This window comes from Falco punctatus (genome assembly GCF_963210335.1).
Source record: "Falco punctatus genome assembly, chromosome: 1".
Lineage (NCBI taxonomy): Eukaryota > Metazoa > Chordata > Aves > Falconiformes > Falconidae > Falco > Falco punctatus.
This window is the reverse complement of record NC_137580.1, coordinates 123,793,708-123,820,847: the sequence shown is the minus strand read 5'-3', so window position 1 is coordinate 123,820,847 and position 27,140 is coordinate 123,793,708. Positions and strand designations below refer to the sequence as shown.

General features: G+C 39.9%; 1 protein-coding gene across 4 annotated transcripts in view; it reads right to left on the bottom strand.

The window, feature by feature from the left end:
* Positions 1-3,959: 3,959 nt before the first annotated feature.
* Positions 3,960-27,140, bottom strand: part of HELZ (helicase with zinc finger) — a 98,275-nt gene continuing 75,094 nt past the window's right edge. For all 4 annotated transcript variants that reach the window (XM_080389068.1, XM_080389069.1, XM_080389070.1 and 1 more), the window contains 10 exons: positions 24,253-24,457; positions 20,171-20,222; positions 19,138-19,331; positions 16,530-16,740; positions 15,988-16,064; positions 15,283-15,850; positions 14,674-14,914; positions 13,018-13,531; positions 9,850-10,102; positions 3,960-6,704 (listed from right to left, as the gene is read on the bottom strand). In XM_080389068.1, the coding sequence (XP_080245194.1) occupies positions 6,373-6,704; positions 9,850-10,102; positions 13,018-13,531; positions 14,674-14,914; positions 15,283-15,850; positions 15,988-16,064; positions 16,530-16,740; positions 19,138-19,331; positions 20,171-20,222; positions 24,253-24,457 (2,647 nt within the window). In that variant the 3' untranslated portion in view covers positions 3,960-6,372. The remainder of the gene's footprint in view (positions 6,705-9,849; positions 10,103-13,017; positions 13,532-14,673; positions 14,915-15,282; positions 15,851-15,987; positions 16,065-16,529; positions 16,741-19,137; positions 19,332-20,170; positions 20,223-24,252; positions 24,458-27,140) is intronic.

Below are 27,140 nucleotides of genomic sequence, written 5' to 3'. Positions count from 1 at the left end.
TTTTTTTTTTGTTTGTTTGTTTACGTAAGATTTGCTGTTAGGCACGAGGCGCAGAGAGAGAATCTGCTTCCCTTATTTTTAAATGCTGTGTTGTGTGAATTTAATGTGTGGAAAAGGTGCCAGACTAACAACCCTGAAGAACCAAACTGCCTGTTCAGCAAGCAGCTAGCTGAGCTGCCACTGCAGGTTCATCTGCCAAGCGGCACCACAGCAGCCCCAGCCGGGCAGGGGGCCGGGGGCTTGTCCCCAGCACACGGGGGAGCACGGAGGGGTGCACACAGCCAGGGGTTCCTTCAGAAATCTTGGTACAAACCCCGCTTTTCCCCTAGTCCGTGCCTGAAAAGGGCCAGAGCATCCGCATGATGCTCGGGTGTCCTCCCACCCTGGCACCCCGCGCATGGAGGCACAGGTATACTTACTTATTTACTTCTTTTTTCCACTGATCCATTTCCATCCTTGTGGTGACACCAATCTGTCACATCCTTGCGGCCATCACCTCTTTTTTCCTCTCCTTACTTCCGCAGCTATGGAAATGATTTCTAGGAAGTCCCAAAGATCCGAGAATCTCCCCCTTCTGCAACGAGATCCTTGGCCCCGCTGCAGAGGGCACCTTCTCCTCCGGGCTTCACCGCCCCTGAGGAACCCAGCCGGCACGGGGCCACCGACGCCAAGAGATGGCTGTTGGCAGCGCGACCTCCTGCCAGCCCCAGGCAGGGCCCTGGGGATTAACCCCGAGCCCTTGGGCTCCGTCCGGGGCGCTGCCATCGGGCATTTGCACACCAGGAACCCCACCAACGTGCACAAACCGTTTTAGAGTAAATCTGAGCGTAAACTTCATGTAACATAAACTTCCACTTTCCATGGTGGGAGAATGCCCCTCGGAATGACCTAAGTACTTCTAGGCTTCTATGACCTAAGTACTGGGAGTATTAGGCTGCTCTATACACACCATACAACCTGTTGTAAATGCATCCACTTCAATTATTTGCCCTTTAGCACCAAGGGGCAAGAGAAGAGCATCATGTCTCTGTTTTGACCGAAACAGCGGATGAGATTGCTCTTGGATCGATGTTCTGGCTCTGGCGAAGCTACTGAACATAAATTCAAGCCATACAGACGTCCTATATGCACACCCTGCATCTAGGCAGGCTGAGCCGAAGCGGAGAGAAGGGAACCGGCTCGGCTTTCTGCCCTACTTTCTTTTTAGCAGAACCATAGCACGCGCCGGTTTGGCATGGCTGCACCCAGGGCCCACCGTCACCGGGCTCACCACGAGCACCGCGACGGCGTTACAGCTGCTCTCTGCCCTGCAGCAGGGAAGGGCAAATGTCCATCTTTGTCGTCAGTCCATTTTCTTACGTAAAACAGACCAACAGCATCTTCTATAATGGTAAGTCAGATCACAAAGCGTTTTCTGTCATTTATCAGAAGCATCTATTAATGAGGTAAAAACTCTTGAACGTTTCTTACCTAAAGCTCAAGTGGCCAAAAAAGCCCCACCCCAAAGTGGCATTGCCATGGCATTTGCTTTAAATCCTTTTACTTTTCTTGAATGAAAGAAAACAAAAATTTAGAATTATTCAATCCTTGCTCCCTGGCACAACTAATACAAAGATCCTGGCACAAGCATTGCGGTACCAACAGAAACAGCCCATCTTTCATACCAAGGAACATGATGTGCAAATTTTTCTAGGCACCATCGATCATCCCCATCCGTCTTGACAAGTTAATTGTCTGCAGTTTTTTCTAGGAAAACCACAAAATTAAAAACCTAATAAAACAAATGAAATGTGCTTAACAATGATACGGGCAGAGCAGGAAGCGTCATGGGCTCGATGCTCTGGGAACGTGCAGATCCCGATACGCCCGAGTTCCTTCTAAAAAGAACATTTAGAGTGGTCAAACACACTGTTCTTGGTGCTACTTATAGCAGAGATGCCACATACCTAGCAGGATTGCTTACGGAGCATGATCTCTACAAAAGAACCTGCCGAACCGGACAAATCTGGGAACAAAACATTAATTAATCAAAGTAAGGAACAGTACTTAGAGGGTTTGTAAAGCCAACGGCAGTGTTCACGTACAGCTAGTGAACCAGTGGTGCCACAGCCCGTGCGATTAAGTAAACCAGCACGAACTACAGTAGATGACAACTTCCACGACAACATACGGACGCGAGGGCTTCGGCTCTAACCAGCCAGCTTCTGCGCGTAGCAGCTCGTTATCGGTTGCACGTGGGACACCGCAGGCTGCCGCGCGAGGAGCTGCTCGGCACCGCAGAGGGTGAAGCTTCAGGCAAGACCGAGCGGAGGGGGAATCGCCCCCAGGACACGCTCCTGGTCCGGAGGAGCTCGACGCTGTGGGCAGACCCCAGAACACAGCCCCAGGGGGATCCACGGCACGTAAGCGTCCTACGGGGGAGGGAGACCGGCACACACAGAGGAGCCCACGGCAGCGGGAGCAGCAATGGCACGTGAGAGGGAGGCAGCGGGAACGCTCTGCCCCACACCCCGGCTGCCCCACAGCTTTTCCAAAAGAGGCTGTTTCCAAAATTCAGTCTTCAAATACACACAGCAAAATCTACCAGTTGCATTCACTCAGTAGCTTTTTAAAGGGCAGATGCTCTATTTTGAAATGCAAAAAAAAGTTTAATTTTTTTCAAGTCTAAATAATTTTCCAAGAATCTTTCCAGCTGGAAAGGCAGGAGCAAACCGGGCACGCTATGGACACGCACATTCATACCCCACATCAGAACAAAGTCTACCCAGGACACATACTGTACCATCAAAAGGTGTGAGCATTATTTCAAAATCCCTCTCCAAGTTACCCCTGTGCTCAGGGGAGAGCATCGCCCCCCACGCATCCCCCCCGTTTCTTTCTCTGACTTAGCAAGGCCAAGTTTAAAGCTTGCAGTTTCCAAAAACTTCAGTCTTCAAATACACACAGCAAAATCTACCAGTCGCATTCACTCAGTAGCTTTTTAAAGGGCAGATGCTCTATTTGAATTGCAAAAAAAAAAGTTTAATTTTTTTCAAGTCTAAATAATTTTCTAAGAATCTTTCTCTCAACTCCTTATTAGTTCTTCTCACCGCAGTGACAACCTCCTGTGAGACACCTGGATTTTTTCTCGTGAAAAACTGGAATTTGAGAAAATAAACCCAGAACTTATTCTTGATATTAAATACAAGCTTTCTAAATTTAGATCTGGATGACCTTGCCATTTTAAGTTTTCCAAAGACAACGACGGGGGTTTATTCCTGGACAAGGAGCATGGCATTTGGCATTAACTGTACTTCTAAGCATAAAAAAGTCAAGGAGCCACATACCGAGTCGGTATGCCCCAGCCACCACCCACTTCCTCCACGTTGAGACAATTTACACAAACCGAACTTGTAATTTTGAATTTTCGCTGTTAACTGCAACAGGTCTGTATTTTCGGTGCAGCCTGAGCCAGTGACCACTGCAGCCATCTGTAAGGCTTGATTTGACTTTAGTAAGAGTTCTATTAAAGCTGTAGAAGAGTTTACAATGCAGTTTTAGGGGTTTTTTTGTAAAACAGCTATGTCTTCAATAAACATTGGATGATTTGCTCCAAAAAGATCCCACTCAGGGTTACATACATGACATATAAAGGCCAGGCAAGACATTCCAAAATACATAGTCTTTTGGAAAAAAACTAGCTCTAAGAAATGCAACTGAAGCACGCTAAACATTTCCAAAGCCAAGAGCCAGAAGATCTCTACCATACCATCCTCAAACTCCTAGGTGAGGGCACTTATGAAAATTCAGAACCCAAACCAGCAGGGATTTTCATAAAGTTATAGAACTGAAATTGTAATTCAGAGAGAAAATGCTCCTTCACCCATACTACTTTCAGTGCAGATAAAATGCCAGGGTAAAACAGAATAAAACGTGGCGAGATGCAACCATCTCCCCCTTAACTGATCGACAGATAGCAGTAAATTAACAAGTGATGTTTATTAGTTTAATATTCAAATATGGTGAACAGAATCAAAAGACTGCTCCATATAAATGAATGATTTTTGAAACCCCTGAAATTACAATGCCGACTCGGCGAAGTGAAGTGCATTTGAACCCTACCTCTCCTCGGTCATAGTCTCGCACATCTCATCAAGAACTCTTCACAGACCACAGCGTTCAGGCACACCGACTCTTCTCCCAGAGCAGTGCCAGGTGCTCCGCCGAGGAGAACTGGCACGGTTCCGCTGAAGAAAAAAGACTTGAGGCTAACTTACACTGAGCACACGTCCAGCCCTTGCAAACGAATTTCCCGTGGACCTATTTCTGCAGCCATCAGCTGGGCAAAAACCCATTTAACAGTAGTTTTGCTTGATTCAAGGTTGCAGAATTTGTCCTCTACTCATTTTTGGGTCCTCTTGATTTGATGCCATATGCTGAAGTGCTAAGCATAACTTGGCAGGGGCTTTCCCCTCCCCCAGCATCTTTCGTTTGGTATAGCCATTAGGAAATAAATTAACGAGTTATGCACGCTTTTCTTTACAGCAAAAAGAAGGAAGAAGTTTTTCAGATAAGTTTCTGAATCATAAACCAGCAAAGATTTATAATAAAAAATTTATATGCAAACCTCTGCAGTGTACTGAGTTTAAATCAACCCCATTATATAAAGACTCTTCCCTTAAAACATGAAGTCAAACGCAAAAAAAACCCTGATTGTAACCAGAGCAAAAATCTGATTGAATACAGCAGCAGCCACTGCTCGTTAGTCAGGTGTCCCATGGACAGCTGTACAAATCTGGAATCACCCCCACACCCCTCTAAAATTTTAATTCTTTTATGCAATAAGTGGAGGAATACTGCAACTACACCCAGCTCAGTCCCTGTAAAATATTTCCCAGATTTAAAGTTATTTCAAGTGTAAAAGGAGGACTGCTTATCTGGAGAAGCTCTACAAACACCCCTCTCCATCTCCCCAGCTGCAAAAGTATGAACAGTGTGCAAGACCACAAATCTTTATGGACAAAATTTATCTTCTGAGTTTTCATACACACTTGTTTCTTTAATTTTTAAATATCCCGTAACTAATTTTTTTTTTTTTCAGTTTGTATTCCTAAAGGGCCAGGTTTGTGAAGTACTTAGCAGAACTCATACAGATAAATAACCTGGTAACCATTCCTATCCCCACAAAAGATTTAGATTAATTTGGATACAGCTTTGACAAACATTAAATCTCTTCTTTAATGATGTTCCTCAAACAAAACAGTTAGCAAAATATCTGAATTTCCTTGTATAATGTCACATTTTAATGTAAACATCAAATAATGTACCAAAAGTTTTACCGGAAAAAAAAAAAAAAATTAAAGCGGCACAATTCTTTATACCACTGGAGAAAGGGGGAGGAAAAAGCCAGATTACAAACATTTACACATGCATAGTGGAAAAAAAATTAAACAAACAAACAAAAAAGTATTTTACTAAATTCACGCATTTTTTTTAAAATAGTTATTAAATCTACTAAGCACCAACATACCTAAAAATTTATTTTCAGCTTCATGATTCATTTAAAAAACCTATCAAATTAACTTTTCAAACAAGCTTATATTACTAGCTTGTCCAAAAATAAAATGTAGAGTTTTTTGTTTTTTTGTTGGGTTTTTTTTGTTTTTTGTTTTTTATTGTTTTTCTAAAGTATACCAATACTTTTTATCTGAATGTTTCCAAACAATGGCATAGGTGTCTGCAAAGAATGCCTTTACTTTACCCTACAGTGGATGGAAAATACAATACCACATCATACAGAATCTAAAACTATAAAAGTCTGAGAATGCAGCATCCCTTCACAAAAAAGCTGATAAAACTGAAAGTATTTAGAAGATGCTGCACCTTTATTAAAAAAAAAAAAAAAATTAAATGAATTTAAGCAGAAATAACATACATTTTTACATTAACTGGCCATTTCTGGTACAGAAACCCAGCATAGTATGCTAATGTTATTGAATAAATGTAAATGCTACTTACAATCTTCTTAAATACAATTTAGACAAACTTTTTTTCTTTTTTTCTTTTTTCCTTTTTTTTTTTCTTTTTTAAAGTTGCACAGGTAACCTCTCAGCTGCTAGTTTAATGCAACATATCATTAACATTACACAAATTAAAAAATAACGTGTGATTTCCTACAGAAAAGCTTCCAAAAAACTGACCCACATCAAAAAATGCAAAATAATGGAATATAATTAAAAAATTAGTTGCAAGTCTAGCAGCAAAGCAATTAAGTGAGGATATATTTACTAATATAAACAAAGGGAATATTTGCAACTACAGGTGAAGCCCCAACTATCTTAGTTCTACCAACACAAATAAAAATTAAATTCTCTCTAAAAAAAATAATCTTGATTATTTAAAATAGGAGTAAAAGCCATTGCTACCTGATGAACTACCTAGGCTAAGTTCCTGAAACAAGGACAAAGGGTCGCTATTCTTTTTTGTCTGCTCAGGAGGAGGTTTGGGCTTTGGCGGAGCCCGCAGAGCACTTGCGTAGGACATGACGGGCTTGCTCCCACCGGCGTTCTGCTGGCTGCTGCTGTTCGACTCGACGATCTGCTTGTTGGGCATGAGAGGGGGGAACTGGCCGAGATGCTGGAGCACGCTGTAGTTGAAGGAGTTGGATAGCTGTATGTTCTCGGCCTTCAGGTGTTCCTCTGGGGGCTTGACCGTCTTCGGTGGAGCTGCGAAAGGAGTAACCAGAGTTTGTCTACATGAACGGCGCTGACCGCAGAAATCTGCCTGTAGTAACCCCCGAGCAAGTTCTGCAGGGGACAGAGACTACCTCTGCTGGTAACCTTCCCACCACCACCCATCTTCTGTGTTTGTCACTCTGGGTCCTAGGAAACGTCTTATTATGAAGTTATCGAGCTTCATTTCCAGCTACTGGATCTGGTCTTGCCTCGTCAGCAACGCCGAGCAGACTGACATTACCGACACATTCTCCGTCTGCGTGTACCTACACAGTTCCTAACACTGAACCTGCAATTCTGCACAGGCGGATTTAGCAGAGGCACTGAAGGTAAGCTGCTTCAGAACGGGATATACTCTAATTTAAACACTTCATCCACTGAGACAGCACAAAGAGTATTTCATTCTTCTTGCTTTATAGCTTAATAGGCTAAAATTAAAATTTACAACACCATATATAATTCATTCTCAAACAGCAATTCAGACTCCTGAATGCCAACCAACTAATTACTGGTATTTTAGTCTGAATGCATTCCTGCTAATTGATATGTTCTTGCTCCACATTTAACAACTCCTGTAACTATCAGAAAAAATGATGCTTTAAACCATAGGTATAAAACTGCTTTCAAGTGAATTTCCTGAATCCTAATGAGGTATTTCACTTTTGTCTGAAGGATTCTGCAGTCTTACATAGCTGGAGAAACTCTACACTGAAATGCAGGTACATATTCTATCCAAAATAGCCTAGGAGCTGGGCAACAGATACATTCTGCAATTATTTCAGTCTGTTAATGAGTACAAAATGAGTACAAGAGTAGAAAATCGAAGTATATAGTTAGAGTTTCTCACTGGAAGGATCACATACAGGCTTTTGTTTTTGATAAAATACTCAAAAAAAAAAAAATCCAACCCATAGAAGAATGCACATGGGAAGACCATAAGCAAAACAGTTCTGCTAGGGTTGCTACGATCAAAAAAACCCAAAACAGAACACAAGCAGAAAAATCTCCCCAAAATAACAACAGCACTCAAGAGTAGACAAGTAATGACAAGCAGAGCCAGAGGTAAAAGCTATGTGTGGTAGAGGTGTCTAACAGAAGAAAAAATACAAAATAAACATCTTGACTAAGAACTTAAGATAATTTTCTTTCTACCCAGAGAAAAAGCAATGCAAATCAAGCTCTCGGCTAGCAATTTAGGGAAGTGCTTGCATATAACAACACTGAGCAGTTCAAAGCAGCTCTCCCTGCACTCCATAAATCCACGCTGTTGTAACTGAATACTTGTGCCACAGCCATTTCTGATGTATAGAATGTATAAGCCCTTGAACGGTCTGGTGTCAGGATTGCTCACTCTCAGGCAACGAATACAGGTACAGGACTGGTTCATAGCATCTCATTCTCCTGGGTTTTTATTTCATGCATAGAAATCAATAGTAACCAGAAACACCGAAGTTACTGGTCATTAACCCTTAGAACTATAAAACACCATTTGGGCTTTAAATATGATCATCACAGCCAGTGAGCTGTAAATGCAGAAAAGCACAGCAGCCACAAAAATGGAGATTTGTTTGCATGAACTATTAGGTACAGGGCAGTGTTGCACAGATGTTTATTTACAAAACAGAAACCAGGCTTAACTACAGTAAAAAAACATTTTCATAGCAAATGCAAATGCTAGTCAAAACTTGCCCCTTTCATTTAGGATTTATTATTTGACAGCAAATGTATAGATATGGTACTTTTCCATACACATATTTCCTCTGAGGATTTTACTCACAAACGTGTTCCCAACCTTTACATAAAAGCAAGAAAACGTGGTATCAGCTGATCCCAGTGTAACCTTGCCAGGGTTCCTGAGCTCCTGTTAGATAACCACAGAGCCTACAGAGCAACTTCAGAGACAGATGCTACTCTCGATGACACATAATAATCATGCATTCAGCTCCTTGATTTTCAGTAAAAATATAAATAGACTGAAGGAGGTGCCCTGAACTTGAAGCTTTTAACTTAGCACAAAAGACGCTGCCATAAACACGGTTTTGTAAAATAACATTTTCACACTTTGGAAATGAAAATGTACATTAGGGACTTAACTCTTGAGTGCTGTCACTGATGTAAACAGCTTTTTTTCATTCATTCCACACTGCATGTTTCTACTTCACAATTACTATACCAGGAAATTACAAGATAATTTGGCCAAAAGCAATTAGATCTTTTAAGGGCAATAAAACCAGCTAATAAATATTTTAAAATTATTATTAATTTTTACTAAAAACATTATTGAATGTTTTTAATATTCACAATGGAAAGATTTTCATATTTTTATTAATTTTTTTTAAAATTATCACTGGAAATCCTTGCAGCAACATCACGGAGAAGAAACTGTACTATCCTGGTAATTTTGTTTCTCGCAAATATTAAAAATATGGAGAACAGAAAAATGCTCTACTTGCAGCTTTTTTAAAATCACTGAATTTCATTTCTCTCTGCTAAATCAATCAACACTGCTACTACCACCAGGGAAGCCTGGTTCCAGCGTGATTCTTCCACACTGAGAGTTTAAACTTCATCATTACTTTGATGGAATACCAGCATTTACTAGGGAAGACAATGAGATTACTAATTCAGTTCATGTTGTTTCTCCCCCAGACTGTACTACCAACAAGAAATACCACTGACTCTGGAAATAAACAATCTACCTTGCAAATAAATCCCACCAGTTACCCCAGCTCCTCTTCGAAAAGCTCAGTTGCACTCGAAACCACTGGCAGAGAATATGTGGGGTTACTAACTCCTGTGAGAAGACTGAGAAGCAGCGTTGCTTTCTGTAGATGAAGAATACTCAGCAGTATTCTTTAGACATCAGCAGCGCACCAGAATGTTAACAAGATAACAAATGAAACCAGGATTACTCTCAGCAAACCTTTAACTACTGAAACAATGGAGACTTCAAAAATCTTTGTTCAAATTAGTTTGGGGATTTGAAGAGATGTAGGAAAGGTTTTGTGAAAAGAAAAAAAACAAAAACAAACCCCAAACAAACAACAGACCCTTTCATTTAGACTTGCTCACTCCACTGAACGGTCTACTTAATGGAGCAGAGACAGAGAGAAGCAAGGAGCAGGTCTGCACCTACCTAACAACTCCCGGGGTGGAACTGCTCTGTTGGCTCCGTTGCATGGAATGTTTGGGTATGGGGCAGATGAGGAGGAGTTTACCCACAACTCAGGTGATGAATAGTTGAAAGATGACTGGTTGCTGTGGTCCTGAAGCTCTTTACACTGACCAAGACTGTCTTGAGGAGTGCTTAATTCTTCAGAACAAGCCTGGACTGAACTAGAGGAAATTCTTCTTTGGTACAACGGCCTGCCTGGTCCTCTTGGTTCATACTATGAACAGAAAAAAACATAACAAAAAAGTTTTTTTGCTCCTTTGATTCAACTGCATGTATCAATTACCAATTTTCCATCCATTTTTTTCCATGCAATGGCTTATGAAAAAAGAAAAAAAGTCGTTTGCATTTAGAAAAAAAGCCTAACTCATGTAAAATTATATGTTGTATATTGCGGGCACTGGCAATGCATTTTAATCACACAAAACAGAAACAGAACTTTAAAAGGAAGTGCAAGGAGCATCAACAGATTCCTAAATTCTTATCAACCTGTACATCTCACACTCCTACCTGGGAGATGTACCACACAGTGAGAAGGAAGACACCCATAATTCACAAAGAAGCAAAGGAAGCACAGAAACATACAAGAGCAAGAGAAAATGTTCAATTGCAATGTAGAGAGGAAAAAAAAAGAAAAAAAAAAACCAAAAAGACTTTTCATTTCCAAAGGACAAATGAGTAACTCGTATACCAGGATTTGGGGAAGCACGATAGATGTGTATACTGGATTTTGTGTATATACATACAAAGCAAATGCTATGCAGAAGTGTGTGCCCACAGGAAATAACGCAGAGAATTCTACCCAAACCCACAGAAATTACTCGCTTCCATGATCTACAGGGTTTATGTAGATGAAACTGGCAGGTGCTCCATCATTTAACCATTAGCTTCAAGTTCAGGTTTAAGGACTCTCTCAAACTTCCTCAAGATTCAAAGCAAGTCTGTTGTACTACAGATTATTTTTAAAAATAAATACAATATTTTCTCCCTTCTGCACTGTACTAACAAGAGCAAAAATAACAGAAAAGTCATAGAAGTATATCTATACTTGGTAAAGGGAAAAAGTAAGTATTTGAGTGAAAGGTCTTAAAAAATTAGCTAAATAAACATCAAATAACTCGCCTGCAGTGCCCCAACATTGTTATTATATCATCCACAAAAAAGATGGGGAGAAAAACAGTGCATGAAAGAAAACTGTAGTATCTCATTAGAGCCACCACACTACTGTATCGAGGGGCAGCACTCGGACATCCCGCCACTCAACCCTCTAATATTCTTCAATAATAAATAAAAATTAAAAAAAAAACCACACCCAAAAACCCCCTCAGATGTTATGGCCTGAATCACACCCAAAAAGTACACTTTTCAGCGGGTTTAACAGGCAATTTTGGTAAGCAATCAGGAAGTTACCAAAGTTCTGGATACTTGCGAGAACAGGACCAGCCAGAATAACTTCAGTATTCCCTTTGATACGCAGTTTAAATCTGGTTTGACTAAACAAAAGCTTTTTTAGTATCAGGCAAAAGCTTTTAAGTATCAATTCCATGAGCGGTTTTATAAATTGTGATCAAGAAAACTGTTTAGGCAGGACACTGGAAGTCGTGACACCTCCCCTGACACCCGCCTTATATGAAAGATCTGTTAAAAATACACATAAAACTCTAATTTCTTTGTGCATTCAGTCCCACCTACCAGCTAACTAGCAATCTTGGAAACTTTACAAGCAAGTTTCTGTCTTGTAATACTTTTACTGCATTTGGCATTTCTGTCACATATTTCAAAAGGATGAAGGAATGAGAACTAAAACAAATTTGCGCTAATTACATAAAGGCTCGACTATTTGTCTTCAGATAGCGGGAGCTGTCACAAACTCTATAGGAATATTTATTAGTTTATTAGTGCTGAAAAGTCATTGTTCCTATGTCCCGCTGTACTGATGGCATTAACTGTTGTCACAAAGTATTAGATTTTATACAAGGTGGCACGGCTTAATGGACCAAGACATAGAATTTCTAAATGTCTATAAAACCAAACATTATTACACCTCTATCTGGGCCTGAGGACTCCATTAACCTCTCTGGATCTGTATAAGACAGAAATTTGTAAAATGCACTGGAATTCAATTTTAGTTATTTTGCTCAGGCACACCAAGTAAGTATTTTCTATTTTCAGAAGTTAACAATTAAATACGTTATCACATTGGATAATGATGAGCAGGGATACCCCACACAGCTTCTCTGAAATCCTTGACAGAAACGCATCACAGAACAAGCTGCCTAACTTGATGTACAAATACTGGATTACACGCAGTCAGTGCAAGATTATCTGGGAATATTAATTCTGGCATTCCAGGAATACATCCTGGCCCCAGCATACTTCATGGCTACGTATCATACACTCCTTAGCACTCCAGATTACAACAGGGATTAAAAAGGCCTGTTCAGAATGTGACCTGTCCGAGTTATGGGATGCAGATCATGCAAGCGCATACAACACACCCCCTCAGAGTCCAGAACAAAAAAAGATCCAGGGGGACAGAGCCAGCTCTGGTGTGGCAGGATTTGTGCTGGACCCAGATTCACGCAGCACAGCTGGGTATTTCTGCACTGATTTCTAACACTGAGCCCCCAGAGTACACAGGATGGCTTTACACAGAATTAGCTCAGGCCAGGTGGGATTTATTACATCAGGTTTCTTGAACCAGTTGTACTGCTCTGGTCTCAAGTTCTTATGAAAAGTCAGTCAACCACATTCACAGGTTAACACTGAGCCAAATGGCTGGCTTATTCAAACTGACGTTCCAAAGAGTCATTTCATGAGGTTTCACCTGGGGTGTCATTAATTCGCGCTCCAGATAAATGACAGGCAGATAACAGAGCAGTGACTGCGAGAAAACTCCAAGTAACATTCAAAAATCCGAGACCTCCTGCTCGGTAGAGACAGCGTTATACCTGTGGTGATGGGAACCACAAGTATGCACATGGTGAACAGAGAAGACAGAAAATTTTTACCTCGCCGAAATTCCCAGTGCGAGCTTTTAATACGTGAGGCATTTTGCATTCATGACCACTTCAAAGTATAATTTGATATTAAAATGACACGACGATTGCACGCGCAGACAAAAATGCCTACCTCTTCTAAGCTGTGGAGCGAAGAAGCAGATACTGCTCGAGATGCGAGTGGATGAAATGGCTCCTGACCAACTGCATGCTGATGATTCTGTATTTGTATAAAAGGGTTTTGTTGCGACCTGTGGGGCAATGGAGGTATACCATAATGAAAGCCCTGCCCCATAAGGTGATTCTGCTGTAGGTTAGCATAAGTCCACGATCCATCAGGTTGCAGGTATTTCAAGGGGGACGGGGTTATATGTTCAGATGGCATTGAGAAAGGGGGATTGTATATTTGGGGTAAATGCTGCTGAAATGCTGGGTTACTGGGTATTTCAATGTCTCTGTTGTTTTCAGTGAAGTTAGGGAAGTGACCGCTGTGGTTGGAGTTGCAGGAAGGAGAAGGGAGAGCTGGTGGGCTTCTGGGCTGCACTTGTCTGTATTGCAACAGTCTTGACTGAGGGGGTGGCATTTCAGCTAAGTCCCGACTTTCACTTTGATCACGGTGTGACAGTTCTCTGAGCAAATCCTGGAATCTGTATTGACAGAATAAATGTATCAAGAGAAAGAAAAAAATGTTTTGCTGAAATCCCACTCTTTTTTTCAGGTGGAGAAAACTCAAAGCACAAAACACTGGTTTTAAGTATCCTCATCTTTGCGCTTACTGACCCTAACTTCAAAGGATGTGACTGAGCCATCAGAAATTAGGCACAAGAGGATTAACTGGATGAAATACCTACCTGAATCATCTCAAAGTTTTAGTAACTCTTGAGATTTCCTTTTCAGTCAGAAGAATCAATTTTTTGTTATCTCTTAAGAGACAACTAAGGGAAGCATTTCCTGCTTTATTATACAAAGTAAAAAACTTCACAGTTAAAGAAAATTTTAACCCCTTAAAAGGCAAAAGCCAGAACCATCAGGGATTCCCCTCATTCGCACCATATACTTCCAAACTTCTCCAAAAGGTCAAGAATATTCAATTCAGCACTTCACAGAGTCAGACAAGAGAGCATTTAGATGCTTTACCATGGCTATAACAAACCAGATGAAAATAAAGCATAGTGGGAGATGACAGTAAACAGAGGCAATTTAAAAACCCAGCCTTCTCAATATACGTGATTAAAGCTGATGACCACTGGAACCATTTTTCTGTTTATGTTCAACAGCTTCCTTTCTTGCCCCCTAACGCTCCATCTCAAACATATTTTTTTTTTTTCATCTGCTTTTAAAAGCAAAGGCTTTTTGAAAAGGTTCAGGTTTTATTGGGAGGCAGTGCTTGGGGAGGGGTTGGTTTGTTTCTTTTCAAGCACATAAATCTGAGACTGCTAATTCAATTCGAAGAATTTACAACTTAAATAGGCCTTAACTATACTCAGACACCTCCTTCATAAACACAAGGTTGTTACACTCTATCCATTCCTTATTCCATAAATACAGCACTGAAAAGCTCCATAAAAGTATTTTTTCCACTACAGCTTTACTACCCAATATACTAACAGAATAAAGCATAACACATAATAAAAGCATAGTTGTAAGTCAGCCTGCCAACTATTTTAACCTTCATCATAACGGCAGCAAAAAGCAATACCTTTAAGTGTCTTGCACTTGATCACAGTGTTACAGATAGGTGCCCACTGCTCAATTTTACACAAGCTCTGATGACTCAGTAAACAAATACCTTGAATATGTTGCCTCTGTTTCATCTTCTGTATTACTGGCAAGTTTCCAGTTTGCCCTAACTTGCTGCTGTTGATGCAATCCAATTGGTTGCTGAGGAAGATGTGGTAGATGAGGATGGTGATGGTGTTGATATGGAATAGTGCCTTGACTGAGATAGGCATTATGTTCATTCCATTGCTGTAACCTGGCTTGTTGTTGCTGCCTTATTGTTTCCAAAGCTACATTTCCATGCATACGATCTATAAAAATAGTTTTAAAAAAAAAATTTATCTAATGCCCCTTTTTAAAGATCTTTATGTCAGAGATAAAAGAAAACTTTTTATACAACATATTCCAGGGCCTACCATATACTAACTGCATTGCAGTGTAAAACCTGGTTATTTAAATCATATGGAAAAAAATCATATAAACATGAATCTTCTAATAAAGTGCTGAGTAGTCAAACATGCCTCAAGCAGCAAATTATGCTCAATGACATTACTTATGGAAACTAACCCAACGTCCCAATTCAGAGCAATATGCCTGAAAAGGTAAATACCTCCTTCATTTTCACTTCAATGTAGTTATAATTGCACACTCTGAATTTAAATAAAGAAAAGTCACCTACCTAAAGTGTCCCCTAAGGGCATTCCTGATGGATTCTCTTCCACGAAGTTGTTCAAGTGGGTTGGCAGAACAGGGTTGTGCTGTGCAATGGGCCTCAAAGGATTACTGACTTCTTGTAACATAGGTGGGGGGTGTTGTTCTGAAATCACAGCATCTATAGCAGGAGAATGCGGTCGGTGGGGAATTGGATTATTAAAAAAAGATTGGCTGGGGCCTGCCTGGTAAGCAGGGGAAAGCTGCGAAGGTTGTGGAGGCTGCTGATTCAAATGATTATGCTGCTGCACTACCTGGCTTTGCTGGGGTGGCATTTGGTTTTGTTGTTCAGGCAAATGATTTTGTTGCTGAGTTAAAAGGTTTTGCTGCTGTTGCAGAGGATATGGCTGCCTTGGTATCTGTGACAGGTGCTGGAAGTGGCGATTGGGAACTGCGTACTGGGAGTGGGGTGGGGTGAGATGCAGGTTCAGCTGCCTGGGGTTAAGATTATCTTTGCGATGAAATTTAGCGTTAGGATAACCAACACCGGAACGTGACTCTGGGCTTCTGTTCTGAGAATTCACTTCTAAGTCAACCTAGAAAAACAGAATGAAAAACTTTTAAAATTAACATTAAAACCCCTAAACTAGAACACGTCAGTAATGAATAAATCCATTAAAAGAGAGAATATTAAAAATACACCAACTCACAAACCCAAAAAAGACAAACCCACCTGCTTGGATTCCAGAGGTTTCTTCTCAGGTGTTCGAATTTTACTGATTTCAGGTCCAGCAGGGGTTTCACTTTTCCCTAAAAACATTAATTAGTTTCAATGTAGAAATTATTATTTGGGTTGGGTTGGGTTTTTTTCCCCGACACAGGAAAATTTAGACTTACTAGTATAGCATTTGCAGCATCAGAGACATTTAATATAATTTACCCAAATATCACTCTTTCTTTAATCTCTGCACTTTGCTCATTATTCATCACCAAGTAGTTCTTCCAACTTAATTGCAAAGAACATCAGCAGTAGTTACCACTGGACTACAGAACAGAGACAGACCAATTATACCCTCAACACACATACACTCCCCAACTTTGAATCTCACAAAATCTTAGTTATTTTGTATTGGCAAATCACAAGTTACTTCCTTCACTCTGTAGATTCCTCAATGTCACTTGAAAGACAGAAAGAAAAAATTCCTTTCCACCGCACCCTAAAGAACAAACACCCTCAAAACAAAACTAATTTGCAATGCAATTTCAACAACTAACCATTTCGACTTTGTTCATGTTGCTCCTTGTCTTGATGCTGAAGCTGCTGCTGTTGTCCTATGCTAACTGGGGAATGATGTCCCAGGCCATAAGGTATAGGAGACCCACGCCCATGTGCCTGTAACAGGTTCATATTATATGCCATAGCTGCTTGATGAGTAATGATTCGAGGGTCAACTGCAAACCTACCCTGATACCCCGTCCATGGTACCTACATAATTAAAAAAAAAAAAAAAAAAAATTGCAATCTGTTAAGGTACAGTAAAGGAAGTAAAGTAACAAGCACACTGATATTAGCTGAGTAATAAGCAATTTTCCATACATCAGACGACCTGACACACTAACACACAACTGCAGGTGGTGCTGCAAAGGGAGAGCAGTAGGAACAGACCTAGCAGCAAGAGGCAAGGAGCAAAAGTTTTGGAGAACTATCCTGGGCAAAAAAAAATTGTATCAAAACCCATTCTTGTTTCAACGGTCTCAAAATTCACAGAGAAGAGACTGATGGACAAACCGCATTTTAATAAACTTGGTATTAATCTCTTCTGTAAATTAATAGGAGGGGGTGAAGTTCAAGAAAATGAAACACCCTTTCTCCCGGTAATTAAGAGACATTAGGCTATGTCTCAGGGGGGGATGGAAAGAGCCTCTAACCTGAGGTCCTTTATGGTCCTTTTACCACTCAGTGCTGTAATCTTGTAACAGGAGCGGGTGTCTCGTACCTCAGCACCCATGAGACGCCCGGTGAAGTAACAGGACTACTGGTAAAATCAAGGGTCTCTCGGTATGTTAAGGATGGCAGGGCTGCTCCCCAGTGCCTGTGCTACATGGCACAGCTGTGACAGATCATCTTCCTAAATATTGGAAGTAAAATCCACCTCCTAAAAGCATGTCAGAGTCAGGAGTTTTTACAACGTTTTAAATTTTACTCCTAAAAGGAATGCAAAGGAAGACAGCTCTGGATCAAATTCGTTCCATTTTGCCCTGTAGGGAATTTATTAAAAGAAGGAAAATTTTGCATAAGAGGAGAGTGCAGGGGAAGTAATCATCAACACTCAGGCTGACAAAGCATCCTTTACTGATGACAGCAGACAACCTCCTCGTGTTTTTACCTTGGATATGGAAACTGCCTTAAACAAAGCAAAGAGATCATTTTATCTTACATGAACATAAACACATTTTACTTCAGTCCCTACCTGGTTTAAGAGTAACAACTTTCATGCAATTCTGTTTTTAATTTAGTGTTTGCCCTTGAAATGTGCACTTTGAACTTTAGCTTTAGGCTACTACTGCATCTGTACAATCTCAAATCATCTCCAACAAGCTTCTTTTCAAAATTAGATGTCTCATTAGTACCTCAGTCACCCCACTTAGTAATTTAAAAAATCCATCCTCAGGGAAGGTGAGCTCAAAAATACTTTTTTAAAAATATATTTCTTTTGACTGGAAATACATAAAAATACATTAACCTTGGAACAATAAGACAGAACTTTTTAAGTTACCTTGACTTGATATTAATATTATGTGAGCAAACATGACAGAGATACAGCTGCCGGCCTCCTCACTGCATTTAAAACTATCCATCAAATGAGGATTTCTAGTAAGCTAGGAAAAGGAAAAAATCTTGACCCAGCAGCGAAAACCAATTTATAGAAGCCAGCTGGTCTAAGACATACAACTGAAACTAGAGTTCCTACAGAAGTCCCCTATACAGCATCAATAACCAATAGAGGACTCATAATTATTAAGAAAAAAAAGTAACTGTATGCCAACATTTAGCACTATGATGGAATTAAACACATCTGCATGCGTGGGTTCCATGTCCTTCCCAGAGTCTTCAGGAGCTGTGTACAAGACATACATGTCACTCCACAGCATCACATGTGCAGCTCTTGTTCTTTTCTCCCCGTTTTCCTCCTGGAATATGTGACTGTGAAGGTTAGAAAATAAAGCAGAGGCTGCTTCTTTAATTTGTGTGAATTTTGGTGGGATAGGTTTATTTGTAATGCAAAATGCCATACGTTAATGTAGCCTAAAAGACCTGATTAGGGATCTTCATCGTGTTCTCAAATGCCATTAAGGAAAGGGATTGGAGAAGAAATTGATTCACTATGAGGTTCTGGAAGGGGAAAATATCCCATTATGCTTATTTTTCTTATCACTTCACTTCAGACACCTTGCACTGCAGACATCCAAAGCTGGTAATTTAAACTGCACAAAGCCAATAAAGAGAAACAAGCTCCATCTGAATCACCTGTGTCTCTCCAATGATTAAGAACTGAAATAGGCAATTAATTCAGATGCAGGTATCTCAAGTCAGATGAGACAGATTCCACTGGTGTGCCTAAACCTAAAGCTGAGAATATACACCAAGTTACATGAACATGAAATTGCTTTTAGGCTGCCTCGAGTTATTTGTGGGAGCAATAGTTTTAAGCCCTCATTTTCTGATGGTTCTCTGCACAGCCACTCCTAAAGGGGACACATTTGAAGTAAAATGCTGAAAAAAACTTGCAACATATTCACTAACTGATTTTGCTATTTATTTTTGTATGTACAATAATTGAGGGGAGGAGAAAAAAAAAAACAAACAACAATGAATTCTTACAGGCAAAGGCACAGACATGACCATATTTCCTCCATAGACAGCAGGTACATAGAGAATACTTGTCCCAGTGTGTGGATCTATCCTTTGAACAGGACTTGGAGATTTCCCCAGATTGGGGTGAGGTCCCAGAGGAGGAGGGGGAGGAGTATATGCTCGGATAGGATTTCCAATTAGAACAGAAGGATTGGGCTGAACTGAAAAGAAAGAAAGAAAGAAAGAAAAAAAAAAGATATATACATACATACACCAAAAAAAAAGATCATCACACTCAAAAGGAATATGAAGACTACTTCTTTCTTTTTTTCATCCTAATAGCTTCTATCTTTATAAAGTACGTGTGCAACTCTCTAACACTATAGTTGTGATACACCTACAGAAATCATTAATCAAATCCTGTTTCCCATTTCAAAAATTTGAAGAGGCAGAAAATATGAGTTGAGATGCAGAGAAACAGGTAGCTGGTAACTGCATTAATGAAAGAATGTCCCAACCCAATTAAATATGTTGACAGTCAGACTGGCTGTTAAACACTGCATCAAAAACTAAAATAATCCTCCTGTCGTTAGGGAAGACAAGCTTTACATTATTGCTTTTTCAAATTAATAACAAAATTATTAAGCTGTTACATACTACCTTGCAAAAGTATGATCAGTAACATCTGGATATATGACAGCACAATTTAAGTTCAAAGTACATCATTAAACAGTGCATGCAACACAACATCCTAACTCTTCTAGTGCAAATACACTGGTACAGTATTTTACATTATGAATTTCAAACACAGCCGGTTTTAAGCAGCCAACAACTATGCTGTGTTAAGGCTCTGCACAACACCTATAAAGGGACAGCCTTGGAAATACCTGATGTCCACTTAACAGCCTATAATCCGTTTCCCAAATGCACACAAGTAGTAAATGGCTTTCGAATAGAGAAGAGACCAGGTACTCAATTTATATGAAATTATTATCAACCTCACCGGAGCCAAATCAGCATGAGCTCGGAGGAATTCTTCAGTAACCGCAGAGATACTTACCAATTCCATCAGGTGGGAAATGGTCATTCTGATTATGAAGATGGACCTTGCCCTTTAAACAGAAAAAACAGTAACAGTTATGTTTTGCATTCTTACATAAACCAAAGCTTTTTATTTCAAGTGAACATTATAATTAAATACAAAATAAAGTTTGAAAGAAGTTAGCAAAACATTTCATTCTTACGCATTCCGCTGTTCACTTCCTTTACCTGACTACGAATCCAGAAAGCTGGACATTAAATACCACTAATTCAATTAACCAGTGGGTCATTGCTGTCCCTCTGGGAATACTCTCTCCTAAGGTGTTTTCAGACGCAAGGACAGTTACAGCAAGCTGCCTTGAGTTTCATTTCTCACCGTTTTATTTCCTGCTGCCTCATTCCTTGAAGGAGCACCACCCAGTATAACACAACCCTCAGTATTCCTCTTCCATAGCAGCTCTTAGTGGAAGCATGATCCATTTTCTTCTCCAGGTTTCAGCTCAAGAACCTTGGAGACGAAGCAGCTGCCACTAGTTTTACTCACTTACTCACCCAGCCTCATTAGACATTGCCTGCCTACCCCATCTCCTGTATCTGCTTCTGGACTGCTCCCCAAAGTATGGGATAGCAGACTCAACACCCAGAGTATTCTGGGGAAACTGTCTTTCCTTGGTGAATTGTACATTAGAAAAGGAGATTAACAGAACCGAGTTATCCCTCCTACATGCTCATGAGCTTACAGCATCAACTAATTAGTTAATATGCATAAACTGTGAGCACATATTCAAATGCTAGTATGCTCTACAGTCTTTTGCAGGATAGGAATACCTTACTTAATCTGGACCTAAGTACTTTCACAAATTTAAAATAAATCTTAAGACTCTTTGATGCTGCAAAACTTTTTTTTGCCCAGGAGATAAGTCTAGGCAGTTTTCCAGCAGTCTGAGCAAATTAGTCAGGGTACAGAGACAGGTTGTTTGACAATGTTGACTCATGCATAAACCAGATTAAAGAACTGGTCTCTGCATTTCCCTCTCATTTTAAAAATGAATTATTGAAAAATAAAATAATACTTGCTTTTCATTGCAGTACTTAAAAGAAACCTGTTTATTCACTAAAGAGAAGATTCAGTCTAAAACTGTAGAGCAGCTATATGCCTTAATCGCTTATGGTTTGCACAAAGTATTTCTGTATCTCTTACGCTGTCAGTTAGCATCAAGCTATGTGCAGAAGCCTACCAAATCTCTGGTTTTACCTACCAGACTTGTATTTTATAGGTGCCATATTTTTAAAACTGAAATAGCAAATAAAGACATAAATTCATAAGAATAGTTGTCCTGTTGAACATTTAGCATGTAACGGTATCAGACCGGTAAATATATACCAACTGGGGCCACGTGTGAGTCAGGGAAGGGAGGCGCTGGCTTCCTTCTGTCTTTTTCTTTTAATGGTTTTGATAGTTTAATCACTTTCTAATTGTCTATTATTCATTAACTGTTGTAATTTCTCAAAGATTTCCACGACAAGGTTCGTTTCCCCACCCATCTAAAAACCAGCTAAACCTACATTTTATCTGATGGCAGTTGAGAGCACTGGAGCACAGCTACACTCAGTTTCCTCTAAAAACCTGCTCCACCTTCAGAGTATAAAAATCTACATTACATAAAGGCACTTAGAGGCAATTCAGACCGAGATTCAGGTGACTTAAGCAGTTAACAGCCTCGTCACTCCTAGGATCCTCCTTTCCGCGAACTGGCAGGAGAGGAGAGGATTCTCCAGAGAGTTAATCAGACCAGTGGTCCTCACCGCCTGTATGAAATGTCCAGGATGACAATGCATCCTGATTAAGTGCCTGAATCCGGGCCAAAAAGCTGGAGCACAGGCAGTGAGCGGGAGGTAGGCAGAGCTGTAAAATTCAGAGCCTAATTTACTGGATGTTAATTACCCTGCGGGAAGCTCCGAGTTCTGAAACTTTCCGTTTCCACATCATCACCTTTAATAAGGGCTGCGCCCACCCAGCTCTGCTGCTCCTCCCGCAGTGCCACCCCCCCCCGGCCAAACCACCCGGACGCAGGTGAAGGCAGATGCCCCCCAGACAGGGCTGCCACGAGCACAGCAGCCCCACCGCTAGCCAGCTCCACATTAGCTATTTGCTTCTCAGAGAGACGGGACTGAAACTTCTCCTCTTCTTTAAAAAATAAACAGTAAAGAGGTTTTTAATGTCCTTACATAAATCCAAGAGCAATTCTGCTGAATAAGGCAGCGCCAGTTTTACAAAATCACTTTTCACAGCATGTGAAAAACAAGCCCTGAACTGCACAGATGTCCATAAACTCACCACAAAATGCTGTTCTCACTTTTTCGCTACAAAATACACCAGCACTAGGCTTTTAATCTTTCATCTTTTAATGTTAAATATTGTACTTAGGAGGTCTAAAATAAGCAAAGCTAACCATCTGCTTTTAAGGCTTGAGCAAAGGGAAATGTATCGCTTATCACAGACATCTTCTGTGTGTGTTGCAGTATTACCTGCTTGCTTTCTGTTTCTGCACATGCTAGCTGTCAACTGTATTCAGAGGGAAGAGATTTTATTACAATTATGATCTAGGTGGTTAAAGCACTTCAGATCTTAAGCTGAAAAGACAGTGCTGGCAGTTTGAAGGTGTCTCTTCTGATTTCTGCAGCACAAGCGCTCAGTTTACTAACAAACTGGAAGAAAAATAAACAGAATGGTCTAGTCACAAGACTCTGACTTCCCTCACCTTTTTTTTTTTTTTTTTTTTTTTTTTAAAATGTACCATACCTGCATTTTCAAACACTCTTCTTTCGGTTTAGGAAACAAAAAGTATGGAGAGTCATGTTCTATTATTAAAGAAAATGTGTTCAAGACCAAAGCACTCATGAAAAATCAGAGTGCAGCAATGATTTTTAAAGACAATGATTTTTTAATTCACAGTTTTCTGTACGCCTAGTGTTTTGACACATGACTAGATGCTTTAGAAATCTGGTGTTTGTTTCAGAAAGTAATGCAATCTTGATGAAGAAACCAAATGTTCTCACTTACAAACTCTCTTTTGGGAAGGACTGCCAAAGGGAAGGCTTTCCTTTTTGTACTGTTAAAAAGCCTGTTGTAAAAATTTCATTTAAATGATAAAGCCAGCAGCAAAAATGCAAAGCCATGGAAAACATGCACGTTTCTTCCTTCTTGTACAGCAGAATTCATCACAAAGCTAACAACCTGCATTTTATTTGCGTCTCTAAACACAATTTAATTAAATTATAACTCAAATGGGTTTGAAATAAACTACAAAGAACTATGAAAACTGAATTAATTACTAATATATCGCCCCCAAAAAAAGCTCCAAAATTTAGTCTTATTCTCTATCACCTTAAGGAAGTAATGTATTTGTATCGCTTCTTTACCTACTTTTATAAAAACAACTAGTAAAATTACCACTGAGCGGCAATTTCATCTCTCTGCTCTCTTGATGATAATGAGATCTGGTCTTCTGAAGGACATTATCAGTGAGCTAATCTACGTGATACACTGGTTTATAAAGTATTATTAATTAAATCACACAACTATCTTACATAACAGAACCCCCTGAATTTTAAATGTGACTTTTAGATCAAACCAAATCGCTATTTATTACTTTGTTGCTTCCTTGTACTTCTTGCCACTGCTACATCAACCCGCTGGTTTTTGGGGTACAGTCAGAGCACAAGCTGCTCGGGACAGGGATTGCCTCTTGTTCAGAAGCTTTCATTTGCCTTATCTAAATACTGAGGCCAAGATCCATGGTTGAAATTCATCAGAGTCGGTGCAACACAGTCAATGAACAGCGTGACCCAAGGTTTATCTTTCAGTAAGGAAACAAGGCTTGGACAACCCCGAGCTATGTTGCTAAATACTGTATTATAATACAAGCCTAGAGCTTTCACTTGAAAATGCCGAGGATCCCTCTGGAATTTGCATTCATAGCTGACTGCATTGATGCCATTTTAAAACAAACAACTTGTTCCTTTTTATATCATTTCTCAAAAGGTATTTCTACATTCACTTCCACCTCCTGACAAAATTCATCATCAGTAAAACCTTACCTTTGGTGGCGACTGCTGCTGTTTGGTGGCATTCGCTGAATGTTGGTGCCGAAGAGCTCGGGGGATAAACTCTGGAGCCAGTGGGTTCAACACATAAGTTTTCTTTAACTCCAAAGCTTCCAGCTGAGCTTTGATCTGTTCAAATGTGATACCATGGAGACTTTCATTCTCGTGACATAGGGCAATAAACCTTTCCCAAAATTTCCTATGGAAACAATTTTTAGAAACAATAAAAAGGAGTAAGACTCGATGGGTGCTGTTAAAATTAAAATAGATTTAATATAACTGTGTGGCATTTTTATTTTTCATGTATGCTCATTTTACACACCAAGCCAGCCATCCTGCAACCTGATCCACGCATCTGAACCCCACAGCATAATGCAAAGCTCCCCAGTCACTTAAAATGGACATATGGGTCTGTCCACACATATCAGATCACAGCACTGTGTATCACATTTAAATACCATGTGTATATCACATTTAAATATGGTCACAGACAGGTCTGACTTGGAATTTTTTCCTAGAAAATAAAACACAGTGAATAAAATGCTTAGAATTCTGGAAAGCATGTGATTTATGGAATTTAATAAAGCTCAAAGAGTCACAGGGATTATATAGATTGTCAGTCCCAGAACATGCCCAAAAGATTCTACGAATTTAAATAGGTCATTCAATTCCAGTGTCACAAATACCAAAGTCAAGATATACCCTCAAAACTACTCTTGGGAAACACTTCAGAGTCACATGAAAATGTCAGAGGAGTATCTAGAGGGCCGTTGAGATCCTCTGGTGGAAAACAAAAGCACCTATTTCACCGTGTGTTAGATACTCCTTTAAAATGTAGAAGGTGTGTCAAGCCAGAAAGACAACCATCAGATGACACGTGACCACTAGAAAAATTCTGTATCCAACTTTTTGGAGGGTGGAGGGGTTATTTAAACCATGTAATAGAAGAGAATTCCTACCCATCTTCTGCTTTCTCATGACGTGTCTTTCTGTTGCTTACAAAAAAAAGCCTTTACGTTTTCAATATCCACAGCCAGATCTACACAAAAATTTTAGACTTACAATTTATTTCTTTTTAACCTCAAGGGAATTTTTAGGTGAAGTTACTTAAGCTTAAAAGCTATTTAAATAAGATCTGAAGATGTCACTTAAAAAGAAAACCAAACACCTGATCGAGTTGTTCTCTTTCAAAAAATCAAGTGTAATGAAAATTATTTTTAAAGAGTATTAAAAAGACAATGATCTTAAAGGTGGACTTGACTATAACTCACTCTAGTTATATAGAGTCTATATCTATAGATATATACAGATATATAGAGAGTATATATATAGAGAGAGAGACCTCAGTAATAAGGTCTGGCCTATAAGCAAGCACTGTTATACTGTTATTTCCCCAAAACCTGTAAAATGAGATTGCTACATGCTAATTTTAACAGCAGTGTCACATTTTGCTGAGTACCTGGCTTGTGAAAAAGAGTAAGTGCCTCTCCTGCAAGAATACTGTAATGTTACTGATGTATTTAAGAATTCAAAATAGTTTTCCCTAAAAGCCCATCTTCTGTTGTGATTTTATAGAGGGAAGAAATGCTCTTTTAAAATTCAGAATACAAGATGGCCCTTTTTCTGCATTTCCCTGTAAGGCAAATGTATCTTGCAAGGTTTTAAGCAAGGATTAAAAACCAAAATGAAATACTTCGCTGGGATGCTTTAATGACGGAACTCCCTCCGATTAATCAATTCAGTCACCAAACCCACTGCCAAGTACCACAAATCCACTGAGACCTATCCACTTCTGCTTAAAATGCCCCAAGCAGTCTCTCTACACATGGAACACTTGTACTGGGGTGTAAGAACAGAGAATAAAATACCGCTGCCTCTGTTTTACAGTGTGCTCTGGAGTTTAAAGTGAGTGTCTGCCAAAACAGCCCTGTCTGGTCCGATTGCAACACACAGAAATGTAATGATTACCCTGGGCATACTTCACAAAGCTCTCTACAACTATCATTACAGAGCCTTGACTCATTTTGACAGGTATTAGAATATTTATAAAATTCAAGTACTCTCTAAACTTTTTTGAGGTCTGTTTTTCCTAACGAAATGTCACTTCTTTCAGACTTCTGTACTCCTGTTGTACTAAAAAAGAACCATCTTTCCAGCAGCATGCCTGAGCCCCTCCAGCACTATTTCAAAGGGTGAACGTTCAATTATTCAGTGAAACAAGACAATGGTGTATTAAAGCGAAAGCTTGAGATACATCTTAATAAAGCTCCGCTGCTCCTTGTTTCTTAATTATCTTTCGGGTTTATAATTTTGAGCAGCTATACATACATAAAGCTGCTGTTCTTCGAAAAGCAAACTCAATCCCTAACTGCCAAGACTAACTCATGTACCATGCTGATAGCCTATACTTGGATTTTAACAAGTTTTTGCATGCCCTATTTCAGATATGTTGAAGGAGCCATACTTGGAGAAACTGCTGAGCTCCCACATTTGAAAACTGGGTCCCCCTTGAGTATCTAATTTAAAGCCTCAACACTCAAAATTCAGGAGGTTATCTTCCCCGTTGGGATTCAGAGTACAATGCATGATCGTTCTCCAACAAAAGCTGTATTTAAACAAATGGTTAGAGAACCAATAATGGTCCTAGCTAGACTAACCAGGGATGAACTAACTCTCCGACTTAGGCAACACCGCACATCCTGAACCCCAACGTAGGGAAAAGAAGCAAAATTTATCAACTCAGAGTAATTTCCGAACAAGTGGTAAGAGAAACCTCCGTCAGCACAGCACGGCAACCTCTACAGCTAGTCATGAATCTCTGCAGCGTAAGCATCATGATGGACTAGAGACTGTTACCAGCAGACTGTAACAGACATCATTTA